The sequence below is a fragment of the Geotrypetes seraphini genome, chromosome 6 (assembly GCF_902459505.1).
Source record: "Geotrypetes seraphini chromosome 6, aGeoSer1.1, whole genome shotgun sequence".
Classification (NCBI taxonomy): domain Eukaryota; kingdom Metazoa; phylum Chordata; class Amphibia; order Gymnophiona; family Dermophiidae; genus Geotrypetes; species Geotrypetes seraphini.
Window position 1 is genome coordinate 68515129 of NC_047089.1, and position 12786 is coordinate 68527914.

General features: G+C 42.0%; 1 protein-coding gene and 1 long non-coding RNA gene across 5 annotated transcripts in view; one reads left to right on the forward strand and one right to left on the reverse strand.

The window, feature by feature from the left end:
• The window catches only part of AKAP11 (A-kinase anchoring protein 11), an 83490-nt gene extending 78254 nt beyond the window's left edge, over positions 1 to 5236 (reverse strand). For 3 of the 4 annotated variants that reach the window (XM_033949835.1, XM_033949833.1, XM_033949836.1), the window contains exons 1-2: positions 5143 to 5236; positions 863 to 972 (exon numbers count right to left, since the gene is read on the reverse strand). In XM_033949835.1, the coding sequence (XP_033805726.1) occupies positions 863 to 925 (63 nt within the window). In that variant the 5' untranslated portion in view covers positions 926 to 972; positions 5143 to 5236. The remainder of the gene's footprint in view (positions 1 to 862; positions 973 to 5142) is intronic. The other variant, XM_033949834.1, reaches the window with a different exon arrangement.
• A 68-nt stretch (positions 5237 to 5304) lies between these two features.
• Positions 5305 to 12570, forward strand: LOC117362142. The gene is made up of 3 exons (XR_004539811.1): positions 5305 to 5415; positions 11198 to 11389; positions 12237 to 12570. It is a non-coding gene; the product is annotated as an uncharacterized LOC117362142 (long non-coding RNA).
• Positions 12571 to 12786: the final 216 nt, after the last annotated feature.

A 12786-nucleotide genomic window follows, 5' to 3' on the forward strand; every position in this document is an offset into this window, starting at 1 on the left:
AGCGGGCAGGAGCGAGCTTTCCGCGCTCCTGCTCCGCTGCTAACCCGGTCAGTGGTGGCTACAACAAGATCCGGTTTCTTCAGCCGCTGTGTGACAACGAACAGCTTGGCGCTGAGTGGCTTCTTGACTGGCTCCGTGAATTTTCGTGAGAATTTGCAGGAGCCAGTCAAGAAGCTGCTCAGCGTCGAGCAGGAGCGCTAAAGCGAACTCCTTCTCGTTGCCACTCAGCGGCAGAAGCAACCGGATCTCGCAGCAGTGACACAGCAGAGGGAATTCCCCAACGGAGAAGGCCGAATCAGCCTGTTTAGAGTGCTGCCAGCCCAACGCTGCTTTGAAGGGAGAAATGTAGGGCTTGTTCGCGGTCGGCAGGGTTCGGATGGGAGAGAAGGATGGAGGGAGGGTCAGCGAGGGTTCAGACGCATGGCGGCAGGAGGCAGGGGGAAGCGCTGCTGCCAGCAAATTCCAAGACTAGGGCTTATTTTTGGGGTAGGGCTTATATTAAGACCTACCCCAAAAATCATTCTAGGGCTTATTTTCGGGTTAGTGTTTTTGTTTTATTTCTATATATTACTTACTGAAAAATCATTTTTTCCTTAAATTAATTCAATATACATTGAGACCAGAAAAGATTCCTACAGCATATGACATCACTACATAGTGGGGCTTATTTTCAAAGCACTTAGGGACTTACCAAGTTCCATAGGTTATTCTGAAACTTTGTAAGTCTAAGTGTTTGGAAAATACGCCTCAGTACCTGATCATCACTTATTGGTGGCAGCACAAATCTATAAAAATCGCACAACACTAACAGCCAGGACAGTTTTAGGGAAAAAGTGGATTAACAAAGAATAGTTTTCATTACTTCTTTCTTCACAGATATCCTGGGCTTCATATGACTATTTTTCATCTTGCTACAGGTCTCCATGATGTCAATTAGATCAATGTTCGATAGTCACCCTCGTCCCAAAATAGCTAAAAACAAAAACCATAAAATATAGTCACCGATACAAACCACCAAATGTATTTCCATTATTTTATAGATCACATTTGACAGAACAAATTAAAAAATAAACTTTTAGGAGCTTGAACAAGATATGTCAGTACATTTGATCTCAGAAATTGATCCAAATACAAATCAGCTAATAACAAGATACAATTTGGTGTGTACACTCTATTGCAACATGCAGTACGTGTACCCTTGGGGGAACGCGGGCCGCTTGTTGAGGGTACATGCTAAGTAGCTGACCTAGAACCTTCTTTCCGACATCAGAATTGACGTCAGAGGGAAGGCTTGTGGGCCAGTCACTGCAGCGTGTGAATCGCACTTTTTCTTTTAAAGAATGAGAAGCCTTTTTTAAATTGTTACCATAGCGGCCGCAACAGCGGCTCATCGGATTTTACTGCCAACATTTGAGAATCTTCCTCTTTATCCCTAATATCCCTAATTGCAGCTTAAAACAGAAAAGCCGCTGAAAATATTTTTTATATGAGCAACCCTTGATGGATAGAAATGTGAATAGTGGATACGTATGCAATGAGCATCTTGGGTTAGCAAATATAAAATGATCCACAGGGTAATTTGCTGTAAGACCATGTAATACGGATCTTCATATTTGAATATTACTCTTGCCGGAAGCCAATGTAATTTACGTCAATAAGGTGTCACATGCTCTGACCTTTTTCAAATTAAAAAAATAAATTTAACAGCACTATTCTGAATAATGCACAGTCTATATATTTTTTTTATGGCCTGCAAAGTAAACCATATTACAATAATCCAAAATTCTCAGAATCAGACTGCACCAATAATCTAAAAGAGGCCACATCAAAATATGATACGATTGTTCACAGTTTCCATAACATACGAAATCTTTTTCGGACTGCGAAGTCAGTTTGAACATTCATTGGCAAATTTTGGTCCAAAGTGATACAAAGTTCCATTCAAGATTAAGTTCTGTTCTATATTATTCTTATGTGGGGTGGCAAAGAAGAATTTCATTTTACCTGAATTAAGTTTCAATTTAAATTCAATCATTCATTGCTCAACAGTATTAACTGCATCGTATGAGATAAAGAAGAAAAAATAGGAATCACATTTGTTATGCACAAATTTGCTAACCAAGGTCACAAGGATGCCAATTAGATATTAAAAAGCAAAGGGGAAAGAGGGACACCACAAGGATTACTCCATTTACCAAAAAGTATATTGCCAAAGCTGATAAGTACGCAAATTCAGAAAACCCTGAAACCATCTAAACACACTACCAGAAATAACCATGGCATCTAAACATTTAAGCAATTGATCATGATCTACCAAATTAAATGCACTGCTTAGATCAAATTGTACTATCAAAGCCCCTTTACTTTTACAGAATAAATATTCGTTCAATTTTCTATACCGTTCTCCTGGGGGAGCTCAGAATGGTTTATATGAATTTATTCAGGTACTAGCATTTTCCCCATCTATCCCCTGCAGCTATAGCTTTAGCCATTGTACCACACTCTCCCCTCCGAAAGAGAAGCTAAAACTGTCTCCATGCTGTATAGTGGACAAATTGAGATACATGTAAAAGAGTGTTGTTCTAAATAATCAATCAACTTGATTCAATACCTCAAAAACCCAGCACACCCAGAACAACCCCCCCCCTTCTATGAGAGAACCCAGAACCAAAACCCTCAATCACTTTGAACTGGCTTCTCATGATGACCTAGCAAAAACAGTCATTGCGCCAAGATCCTCTGGATCCATCCTCAACCCGTTCCTGCCAAATTTCCTGACGGCCACAAAAGGCGCCTTCATCAAATTGATCCTACCTCTAATAAATTGCTCCATGCAATCATGAATGGTACCATGGAAATCATCAGGCCGATCTTTAAAAAAACAAGCCTGGATCCAAACGAATCTAGCAACTACAGACTGGTCTCTAACCTTCCCTTAATTTCCAAGATCCTTGAAATACCATACTATTGTGACTCCAGGACTTTGTTGACAGACAAAATGCCCAATCTGGCTTCAGAAAATTCCATAGCACAGAAATGGTCCTAGCGGCATTGTCTAGTATGCTCCAGCAGTCAACGATAAAGGAAACGATGGACTACTGGTCCTTCTAGACCTCGGTGCCGCCTTTGGTATCACTGATCACCCTTGCCGGACTTGCAAATATTGGAAATGGCGACTGAGCGTTCCAGTGGTTCCCATCATTCCTAAGACATAGGACCCAAATAATCCTACTAAGATCTCTCTATATTGCGACTCAAACCAATAAAATATGGAGCACCACACGGCGCTCTCCTGTCCCCTCTGCTTTTCAACCTCTATGTCAGACCATGAAAGACATCGCCTTAAAACACCACATAAAAATCCACTAGTTTTCCAACATCATACAAATGTACCTACCGCTAGGCTCAAACCGAGACCCCAAATCTCCAAACTACCCAACTGCCTCTCAGAAATAAAAAGCTGGATGTCCCAAAACAAGCTGCAACTAAATGTGGCAAAAAACAAGCTCCTCTGGATACAGAGAGAAGGGAGCCAGAACTCACCCGCAATGCGCTCCTAAACAGGCTTACTACATAAAACTTCCATCAACTACAACAAGTACAATCTTTAAATTTTAAAGAGCAATCCCGGATATATACCGGTAGATTAAATGCTGTTACACCGCTGGGTCTTAATCTTGAGACTGAATGGGCAACACTGCTGTAATTTAGTAGGGGTGGGGGTTTCTGATTGATCTGATGAAGGCATGTGATGAGAGGAGTTTGTGGTTTAAAAAAAAAAACCCTATAGTGAATCTCCCAGCCATTCTCAGTTTAGAAGAGTGCCAGGAATGAGCAGGTATGATGAAATAAACAGGTAAAAGCAATAAATAAAAAATTATGTATAAAAGTTAAATTTAGCAGGGGATATTGGCATTGCTTTAGCCAAGATATTTTTGGCAGGTGTTCCTTGACAAAGCGTTTACAGCGAAACATGCAATATGTGGCAGCAAATTAGCCCCTGGCTAAGTGGAACAACACCCCCGTGCATATGCACAGAAACTACCTCCACTTTAACAGTAAGGAACAGCCCCCCATTTCCTGTTCTCTTCTGCATCAGTTATTAATAGCAACATGTAGAATGTGCTAATTGCAATATTAGTAACTAGCACCGCTGAGTAAATAAGCCCCTTAATGGCAAATTTGAGATCAACAAGCAGTAATAAGAGATCAGCTTTGCATATAATGTACACAGCTGGATGAATGAATTATCGGGCTTTTTGATTTAGATCTGTAGTTGAGACAATCTCTCCCCCCCCCCCCAAGTTATTTCTGTACCAAAATCACCTGCATGCAACTTGATAACTAGCTTTTGGGTTTTCTGTTTGAAATCTGATTCAGAAAAAGCATTTATCATCGGGGATATGTCAGTTTGTTCTCTAGAATAATTGGTATCAAATAGTAGCTCTTTTCTACTCGATTTGAGAGTGCTGAACGTTACACTCCGTTTACTACAGCAAACTTAACTGAATATATTGCACACCAATAACTGTACATTAACACCATCAGGCTGGAGACTAGTTTCCTAGAGTTGTTTCATTTCCTGTAAATTTCGCACAGGGGATCAGAGGACAAATGAACTCCCCCCCCCAAAAAAAAAAAGTTGTTGTCGATTTTTTTTTTTTTACTTGTAAACAATCTTGATGTGCTATATAATTTGAAGAGCGGCAAGAAAGGTTCCTAGTAGACTAAACACCATTAACCATTCTAATTTACTCTTAATGCCATCGCATTTTCCTTTCATTGCATTTATCACATCAGAAACATAACATTCAAAGAGTGGCTTAATCAGAAAGTACGTACTCATATTCTGATTAAGTACTGTATTTATTTAGGAATGCTATGTTTCTGATGTGATAAATGCAATGAAAGAAAGATGCGATAGAATTAAAAGTGCATCACTATGGTGTTATGTTTATAAGAATTAAGCTACCCCCCAGGAGAGATACCTAGTCACACGCATTCGGAGACCAGAGACCAGATCTCCCCTCCCCGTGGTCTGTCATTTCTCCCTCTTTCATTCGCCCCAGTCTAACACGTCCCCCCACCCCCGATCCAGCACATCTCCCCGAAAACCCCAACCTCCTCCCGTCAAACGGATACCTGAGATCACCCACCACCAATCCCACCGCCTTCCTTCTTCGGTAACCGTCCCCATCTGTCATAGCCTTTCTCCCTCTGATGTGTACCGCCTCGCCGGAAATAGGAAGTTGCGTCAAAGGAGGCAGACCAGTGGAGAATGGGAGAAAAAAAAAAAAAAAAAAAGTTGCGTCAGAGGGCGGGGCGAGATCTGAAAGGAAGTAGGTCCTGCGGCTTTGAAGTGCGAACGAAGTAGGAGCCTCCGTGATCAACTACCTACGCAGAGTCCTCCGAGAGGTCCGAGTTCCGCCTCTTATTCCTTTAATAAATTCAACGGTGCCACGCTTGCTGTCTGCCTCGGCTGATGCAGTTAGGCTCTCGCTGACAGTGCACTGATCAGAGCTACTACTGCATTTATCATTTCTATAGCGCTGAAAGGCGCACTGTACATGTAACGTTTAATAGATGGTCCCTGCTCAGAAGAGCTTACAATCTAATTTGGACAGACAGACAGGACATCTCAGGGTTGGGGAGATTCTGGTAGAAGGAATGATACAATGGGTGGGAGTTAAACGTTGAAAGCAGCTTAAAAAAATGGGCTTTTAGCTTGGATTTGAATACTGGTAGAGACAGAGCAGGATGCACTGATTCTGGCAGCCTGGCATACGGCAAGAAAGAAGAGACAGAGTCTGGAATTGGCAGTGGAGAAGGGTACAGATAAGAGGGACTTTAAGTCACTTACCCAACCAACAGAGTTCACAGAGGGGAGCATGGGAGGGAGATAAGTGAGGAGAGCTATTGAGGGGCTACAGAGTGAATGAACTTGTAAGTCAGTAAGAGGAGTTTGAACTGTATTAGGAAATAGGTGGGGAGCCAATGAAGTGACTTGAGGAGATGGGTAATGTAAGCATAGCAGCTTCCACTTATCTGCTGTTGATCGGTACACCAGCAGATAAGTGGAAGACTATTCATGTCATTTTTCCTCTATCTTCAAGTGCATATAATTTAAATAATTCAAGTAGCACCGAGCAGTGCTTTTATCTACCTGCAACATTACAGAGGTTTTTTGCCAGTGAGATTATGCCTAACCACCTTTAAACCACCTTTGTGGTGGTGGGAGGGCCTGAGGCTTTTTCCTCTGTTTTTTGAATTGCACTTCATGAGTAAGCCTGCACGGAGCTATGGACATCCAGTGTTCTCCCCAGAAATTTTTTCCTGCCGGGTGGCACAAACGAGTAGCCAGGTGGGGCGGGATGGGGAAATTTGTTGGTGCAAATTTGGTGCTATGCAAATTGCCCCTCCCTGCTTATGGTGAAGGAGTAGGAGCGGGGAAGAGGGTTGGCGCACAGCCTGGAACGCTATGGAAATTACTCCTCCCTGCTCACAGTGAAGGAGTAGGGCAGGGTTGTCCAACCTTTTGGCTTCCCTGGGCCGCATTAGATGAAAAAATAATTTCTGGGGCCACACAAACACTAACACTAGGATGAGCAGCTCCCAAATTTGCAATCACTAATATAGAAGATGTACATATCTATTATAATAAAGCCCTAAGCGCACATGCGCACATCAAACTTCATGATCCCTGTGTCCGTGATCCGTAGATCCGTGCCAGCAGAACGAGCTTGTGGCGGTGGAGTTTGTGACCACGGATGCAAGGAGGCGGAGAACATGCCGGCGACTCCCCCCTCTCACCCTCACTCACTCTAAGACGGTAGTAAATCTATTCATTCGCATCTGCCCTTCTCTTCAAAGCAGCCTGCTGAGGATCACCAGCCGGCTGTAGCGAACCTCACAAGCCGCTCTCCACTTCGGTAGCATGTTCCCTCTGACGTGATCCTGCCCCTCCTCTGATGTAAGTGGCAGCTTGAGGATATTGCCATTGGCTGCAAAGCTTGGAGATTTTGGGTTGTCAGACTGGAGGAAGATGTCTTCAGGTGGCAGGGCTAACCCCTGCCGCGATCGGGCACCCCCCCCCCGCCCGCCGCTTCTTACAGTCACCTGGGCACCAGCACCGGCATGTCCTGTGCTTGGTGCCGGTGCCCGAAGATCGTCCTCCTCTGCTGGGCCTTGAGCATCTGCGCATGCTCAAGGCCTGCGAGTTCACGTTCAGTCTGCATGGTAACTACTTTAGACAGGAATTTTGGATGACTACGAAGGACTACTCTGCCTGGCAGGAATTGAAGATATGGATAGTAATGGATTAATGCTTGTAGCTGTCCTACTCCTCTGGCTGATATAAGAGCTACTAAGAATAAAGTTTTTTCAAGTAAGATATTTTGAGTTCTGCAGTTTGAATGTCCTTGAAAGGTGGACAAGTTAAGGAGTCCAAAACAATATTAATGTCCTATTGCAGGGGTGGTGGTTTCAAGTGAAGAAGTCCTTTTAGAAATCTAGTTACTATCAGATCTTGAGGTATGGGACAACAAAATACATTGTTGTGACAAACTCCAATGGCACTGAGATGAGCTTTAACAGAAGAGCAGGATAGACCATTACTGAATAGGTGCCGCAGGTACTGGAGCAGCATGGCCACTATGCAAGTGAATGGGTTTTGAGAGCTGGAGGAACTGGAGAAAAGATTTCTCTGATTAGTGTAAATCTACCGCCTCCTAAAAAGGAGGTAGTAGTGGCTAGCGCACTCAGGAATTTAACGTGCCCTAGTGCACCTTTGTAAAAGGAGCCCTAAGGTATTTAAACTAATATGGGGTCCGTTGACTGATTTTATTAATAATTTAATGAGTTATTAATACATTTCTGGTTATAACCTACACATCCAAGGGGGGAGGGGGGCTGGGGTTATCTAGGATTTTTACAGAAGTTAGATTGGGAAAGGTTAATGAATATTTATTTATTTATTTATTTATTTACTGTTTAATATAATAATAATAATAACTTTATTCTTCTATACCGCCATAGTCAGATGACTTCTAGGCGGTTCACAGTGAAGAGAGCTGGACAAACAGCAAATTACAAAATGCATATAGTGAAAGTACAACATATTACACAAGAAATAGACAGAAGGGAAAATTTAAGTTTAAATGGCACTGTAGTTGGTGTGAAAAATCAATAAAGATTTTTTTTTTTTAAATTATTTGAGATTTGTCATAAGATATTTTGGGGAGGACTCTTGGTATTAATGGAATCAGCAGGTAAGCATACAGCAGAGGATCTGCCCATGGAATCTGGAAAGGATCTTTTGCTACTCTTTGGTTGGAGCAGAAATGGTCACACTTTAAGGAGGACAGGCAGGCAAAGAGGTCTATTGATGGATTTCCGAATTTGTGAGTGATTAGATGGAAAGACCACTCGTGAGGTTGAAGGCATCTGCTGAGAGAGTCGGCTAGGACATTTGATTCTCCTGGCAAATAAATTGCTGTCAAAAAGATGTATGACATGCCAGATTTAAAGGGTATCCTGACATAGGATGGCATAGGATGGCATGGGATCGCTACAATGGGCGCTTGCAATTTATTCGTATGGATGCAACTTTTATGTTCTGTCATCCTGACCTTTAAACAGCATGATGTTTGCCCTATGTAGATCTTTGGACAGGGGCAAATAAGCATATACACTACGAAGGGGGAAATGCAAGTAGTGTTGTGAAAAACAAAAAATTGTTTACCAGCGAGTGGATGAAAAAAAAAATATTTTTCAAATTCATAAGTGATTTCACATATTTGACAAGAACTGCACTTCTTATGTCCCCTGGATTTCTGGGACATAGATCATAGAAGTCCGCCCATCACTGTCCTTAGGTTCCAACTATTGGAGTTGGTGTAGAATCCTAGCCTATCTGAACCATCTTGTCATTTGCTGGACAGAGACCATAAAAGTCTGCCTGGCACTGTCCTCTCAATTCAGAATTATAAAAGTATCTCAATGAAAGTTTGCACCAGCTGCATATTTGTGCTAGATCTAGGTAAAATGCTTTGAGTCCTGTAGAAATGCTGCATTGCTCTGGCATTGATTTGACTGCATCTGACATCTATTTATCCGTCTAGCCTAAATAATTATATGGAGGCTCTTGCTTGTGATGCACATCATTGATTTGTGACATACCACAAACTATTATCTTGTATAGATTTTCCAGACAGAAAGGGAATCTTGGCAAGATGCATATGGAAAACATATGGTAAACACAAACAAAATTTTTGACTGTTTCATGTGAGTTACATTTCAACCTTTAATAAAAGGATGATTGTCTTCTAAACTGACCTTAGCTGTGGATATAGATTGCCTCCATCAGTAAATTTACTGAGTTGATAGATAGAAAGAATAAGTGACGTGATTTTTTAAGTTATGACAACTTTTGCACTGTAGTACAAGCTTTTATTCATCCTATTTTTGATCATTTACAATGTCCTAAATATTTGATCAGAGCTCTTCAGATTGCCCAAATTACTACAGCACGATTGATTTCAGGAGAGAGGCCTAAGATTTACTATCCATGCTATTGAAAAATCACTATAGAATACTTATGCCAATGAAAATTGGTCCTATAGAGAAAGGTCTTGCCATATTCAAAAGAACAGTGGGCAGAATGCACTCCAGGAGACAGCACAGGAGGTGGTGCTGTAGTAGCAGAGAAGTTTCTAAGGATACAGACCAGGATAAGGGGCTGAGGCATAAGCTAAGAAACAGGTGACAGCCCCAGGCAGCTGAGGTGAAGCTGCAGAGGCTGTGGTAAAAGACTCTCTAAGACAATGGTCTCAAACTCGCGGCCTGGGGACCACATGCAGCCCGCCAGATACTATTTTGAGGCCTCTGTATGTTTATCATAATCACAAAAGTAAAATAAAACAATTTCTTGATCATATGTCTCTTTAGCTATAAATTACAATATTATTATTAAGACTTAGCCAAAAGGAAAGATTTATAAACTATAAAGTGTTTTACCTCATGCAAAATTGTCATTTCTTTAATAAGACATTAACTATTTTTTCTGAGGCCCTCCAAATACCTACAAATCCAAAATGTGGCCCTGCAAAGGGTTTGAGTTTGAGACCACTGCTCTAAGAAGAGGGTCTGCAGAGGCTGCAGCTCTGGTGGAAGAGAGGAAAAAGAGCAGCTAGAGGGGTCAGAGCAGCAACCTCTACAGGCAGGTCTATGATTCATTGTGGCCGTTGCAGCACTGAACTGTCCTATGAAATGTCCGGCGATGAAACAACCCCCACCCCCCCTAAATAGGCAGTCCTCCCCCTCTCCTCATGGACCGCATGGATTCAGCATTGGGGGGTGGATGCTTCCCCCCCAATTCTTCCCTTCCCCCCCATAGCCACAGGGTTGGAGAGTAAGCAGCCAATAGTTCTGCCATAGTGGGAGAGAAGAGGACCTCCCCAAAAAAATTATCCCAGGAGCCTATGACAGGCATGAGTCTACTCCACCGAAAATTACAAATCTGGTGTGACACCAGCCTGCAGTTCTGTGGAATGACATCTCCTGCCACGTCATTGTTCTCCTGACAGACTAACTTTGTGCCTGAATGAAGAGGCTTGTCGATTGGCGGGTTTACATGCTCACCTCGCTTCACTAGGATGATTCATCTTGGCTGCGACGAAATGTCCCTTTTCGGGCAGAAGGGAGGTCTGACAGCAGAATGGAATGGGAGAAAGAGCTAGTAATGGAATATGGGGATGTGAAACAAGGGTTCCTTATTTAGGTACCACAAATCATCTAAATCAGGGGTCTCAAAGACCCTCCCTTGAGGGCCGCAATCCAGTCGGGTTTTCAGGATTTCTCCAATGAACATGCATGAGATCTATGTGCATGCACTGCTTTCAATGCATATTCATTGGGGAAATCCTGAAAACCCGATTGGATTGCGGCCCTCAAGGAGGGACTTTGAGATCCCTGATCTAAATGGTATAGCATTGTGATGTATAAGAGATACTTGCTGTTCTTTAAATAATTATGTTTCATAGATTTAAAGATCTCAACTCTTTTATATAGTACTTGTTTTAAACCTATGGTTGTATACATCGAAAAAACTTTTAAATATTGTCAGCCTTGTTCACAATCACACTTGTTTTCGATTTTTTTCCTGGAGGGAAATTCCATCTATTAATACCATTTTCCTTAGGTTGCAGCATGAGGCGCCAAGCATTCAGGAACTGATGGAGCCTACCCTGAAAGGGAAACCAATCAGGTCAATCCTGGACCCAGAAGGGCCTGCAAGAGGGTGCCACATAAGTATTTGTGCCCTGGAAAACCTCATCTGGTTTCATTATCAAAAGTGAACAGAGGACTCTACTCGGTCATAGCAGCAACTCAGGTTTTAATTTTCTCTTTAGATGTTTGCCATCCATGCAAAAGAGAATATGCTGTTCAAAACAAAATCTATTTATGTGACTCCCCCATCCCAAGGAGAATGCCTCTACTGCAGTGTAGGAAGTGGGAGGATCTCCTGAGGGTCAATATGATGTTAGGAGCCAGTGGAGATGGTGGGAACCAAGCCTGCGCTATGCACTAAGAACTAATGCCAGCTCAATGCTGGCATTAGCATCTACTGTGCGCGGCAATGCAGCATACACTAAAACCACTAGCGCAGCTTAGTAAAAGGAGCCCTGTGTTGTTTGGTTTGTCTTCACACTGAGAAAAGCACTAAGCCATGTGCTAGTGCAGGGGTAGGGAACTCCGGTCCACGAGAGCCATATTCCAGTTGGGTTTTCAGGATTTCCCCAATGAATATGCATGAGATCTATTTGCATGCACAGCTTTCAATGCATATTCATTGGGGAAATCCTGAAAACCTGACTGGAGTACGGCTCTCGAGGACCAGAGTTCCCTACACATGTGCTAGTGGTTTGCTTTTACAATTATTTCTGTGTGATATTCTGAGGGCTGTTCTCGATATGTTTTACATATAAATAATTAGAACTAAAATTATTGTCTGGATTAAAATATCACTGGTATTGAGCTGATGTTTAGCTTTCTGTACACAATGCAGAACCCAACATGCTTCACAAATTGTAATTTTATTGATGTTTTTCAATGAAAATAAAAGTTAAGACACACACACACACACACACACCACTACAGTCTTAAAATGTTTATTTGCAATGTCTTGGGCCTAAAAAATTTCATTAAATCATCTTTCTGCTTTGATTGGGGAGATGCAGGAAAGAAAATTAAGACTGCTGAGATGGTGAGAGGATCGGGATGAAAAATATGGGAACGGTGAGGGGACAGGAATGAATCTTTGTCCCCACATCACTCTCTAGTTTGAACCTGATTGACTTTGCAGATAAAGAGCCCCATGATTAAAGACATCCTTTTAAGATGGCGCCGCACTTATTTTAACGACTCATCAGTGGAAAGTTGTTTGTTTTCAAGTACTTCCATCGGTGACCAAATTGTGTGATATCCATTCTCATTTTATTTATGTCTTCTTTGATGTCCTCGATGTCGTCTTTTGCTTCCAAATTAAAATTAAAATTTTATTAGGTTTTTATATACCGCCTATCAAGATTATCTAAGCGGTTTTACAATCAGGTACTCCGTAAGCAGATCCATAAGCAGGACTGCCCTAATTTTGTCAATAATTACCTGAAACTGATTCCCTTTGGTTTTGGAGCCAGTGTTTATAGAAGGAGACACCAAATCTGACTTCAAAGTTTGTTCACTTTACCTGAAGACATCACCAAGATTAGATGAATATACCACCAAACT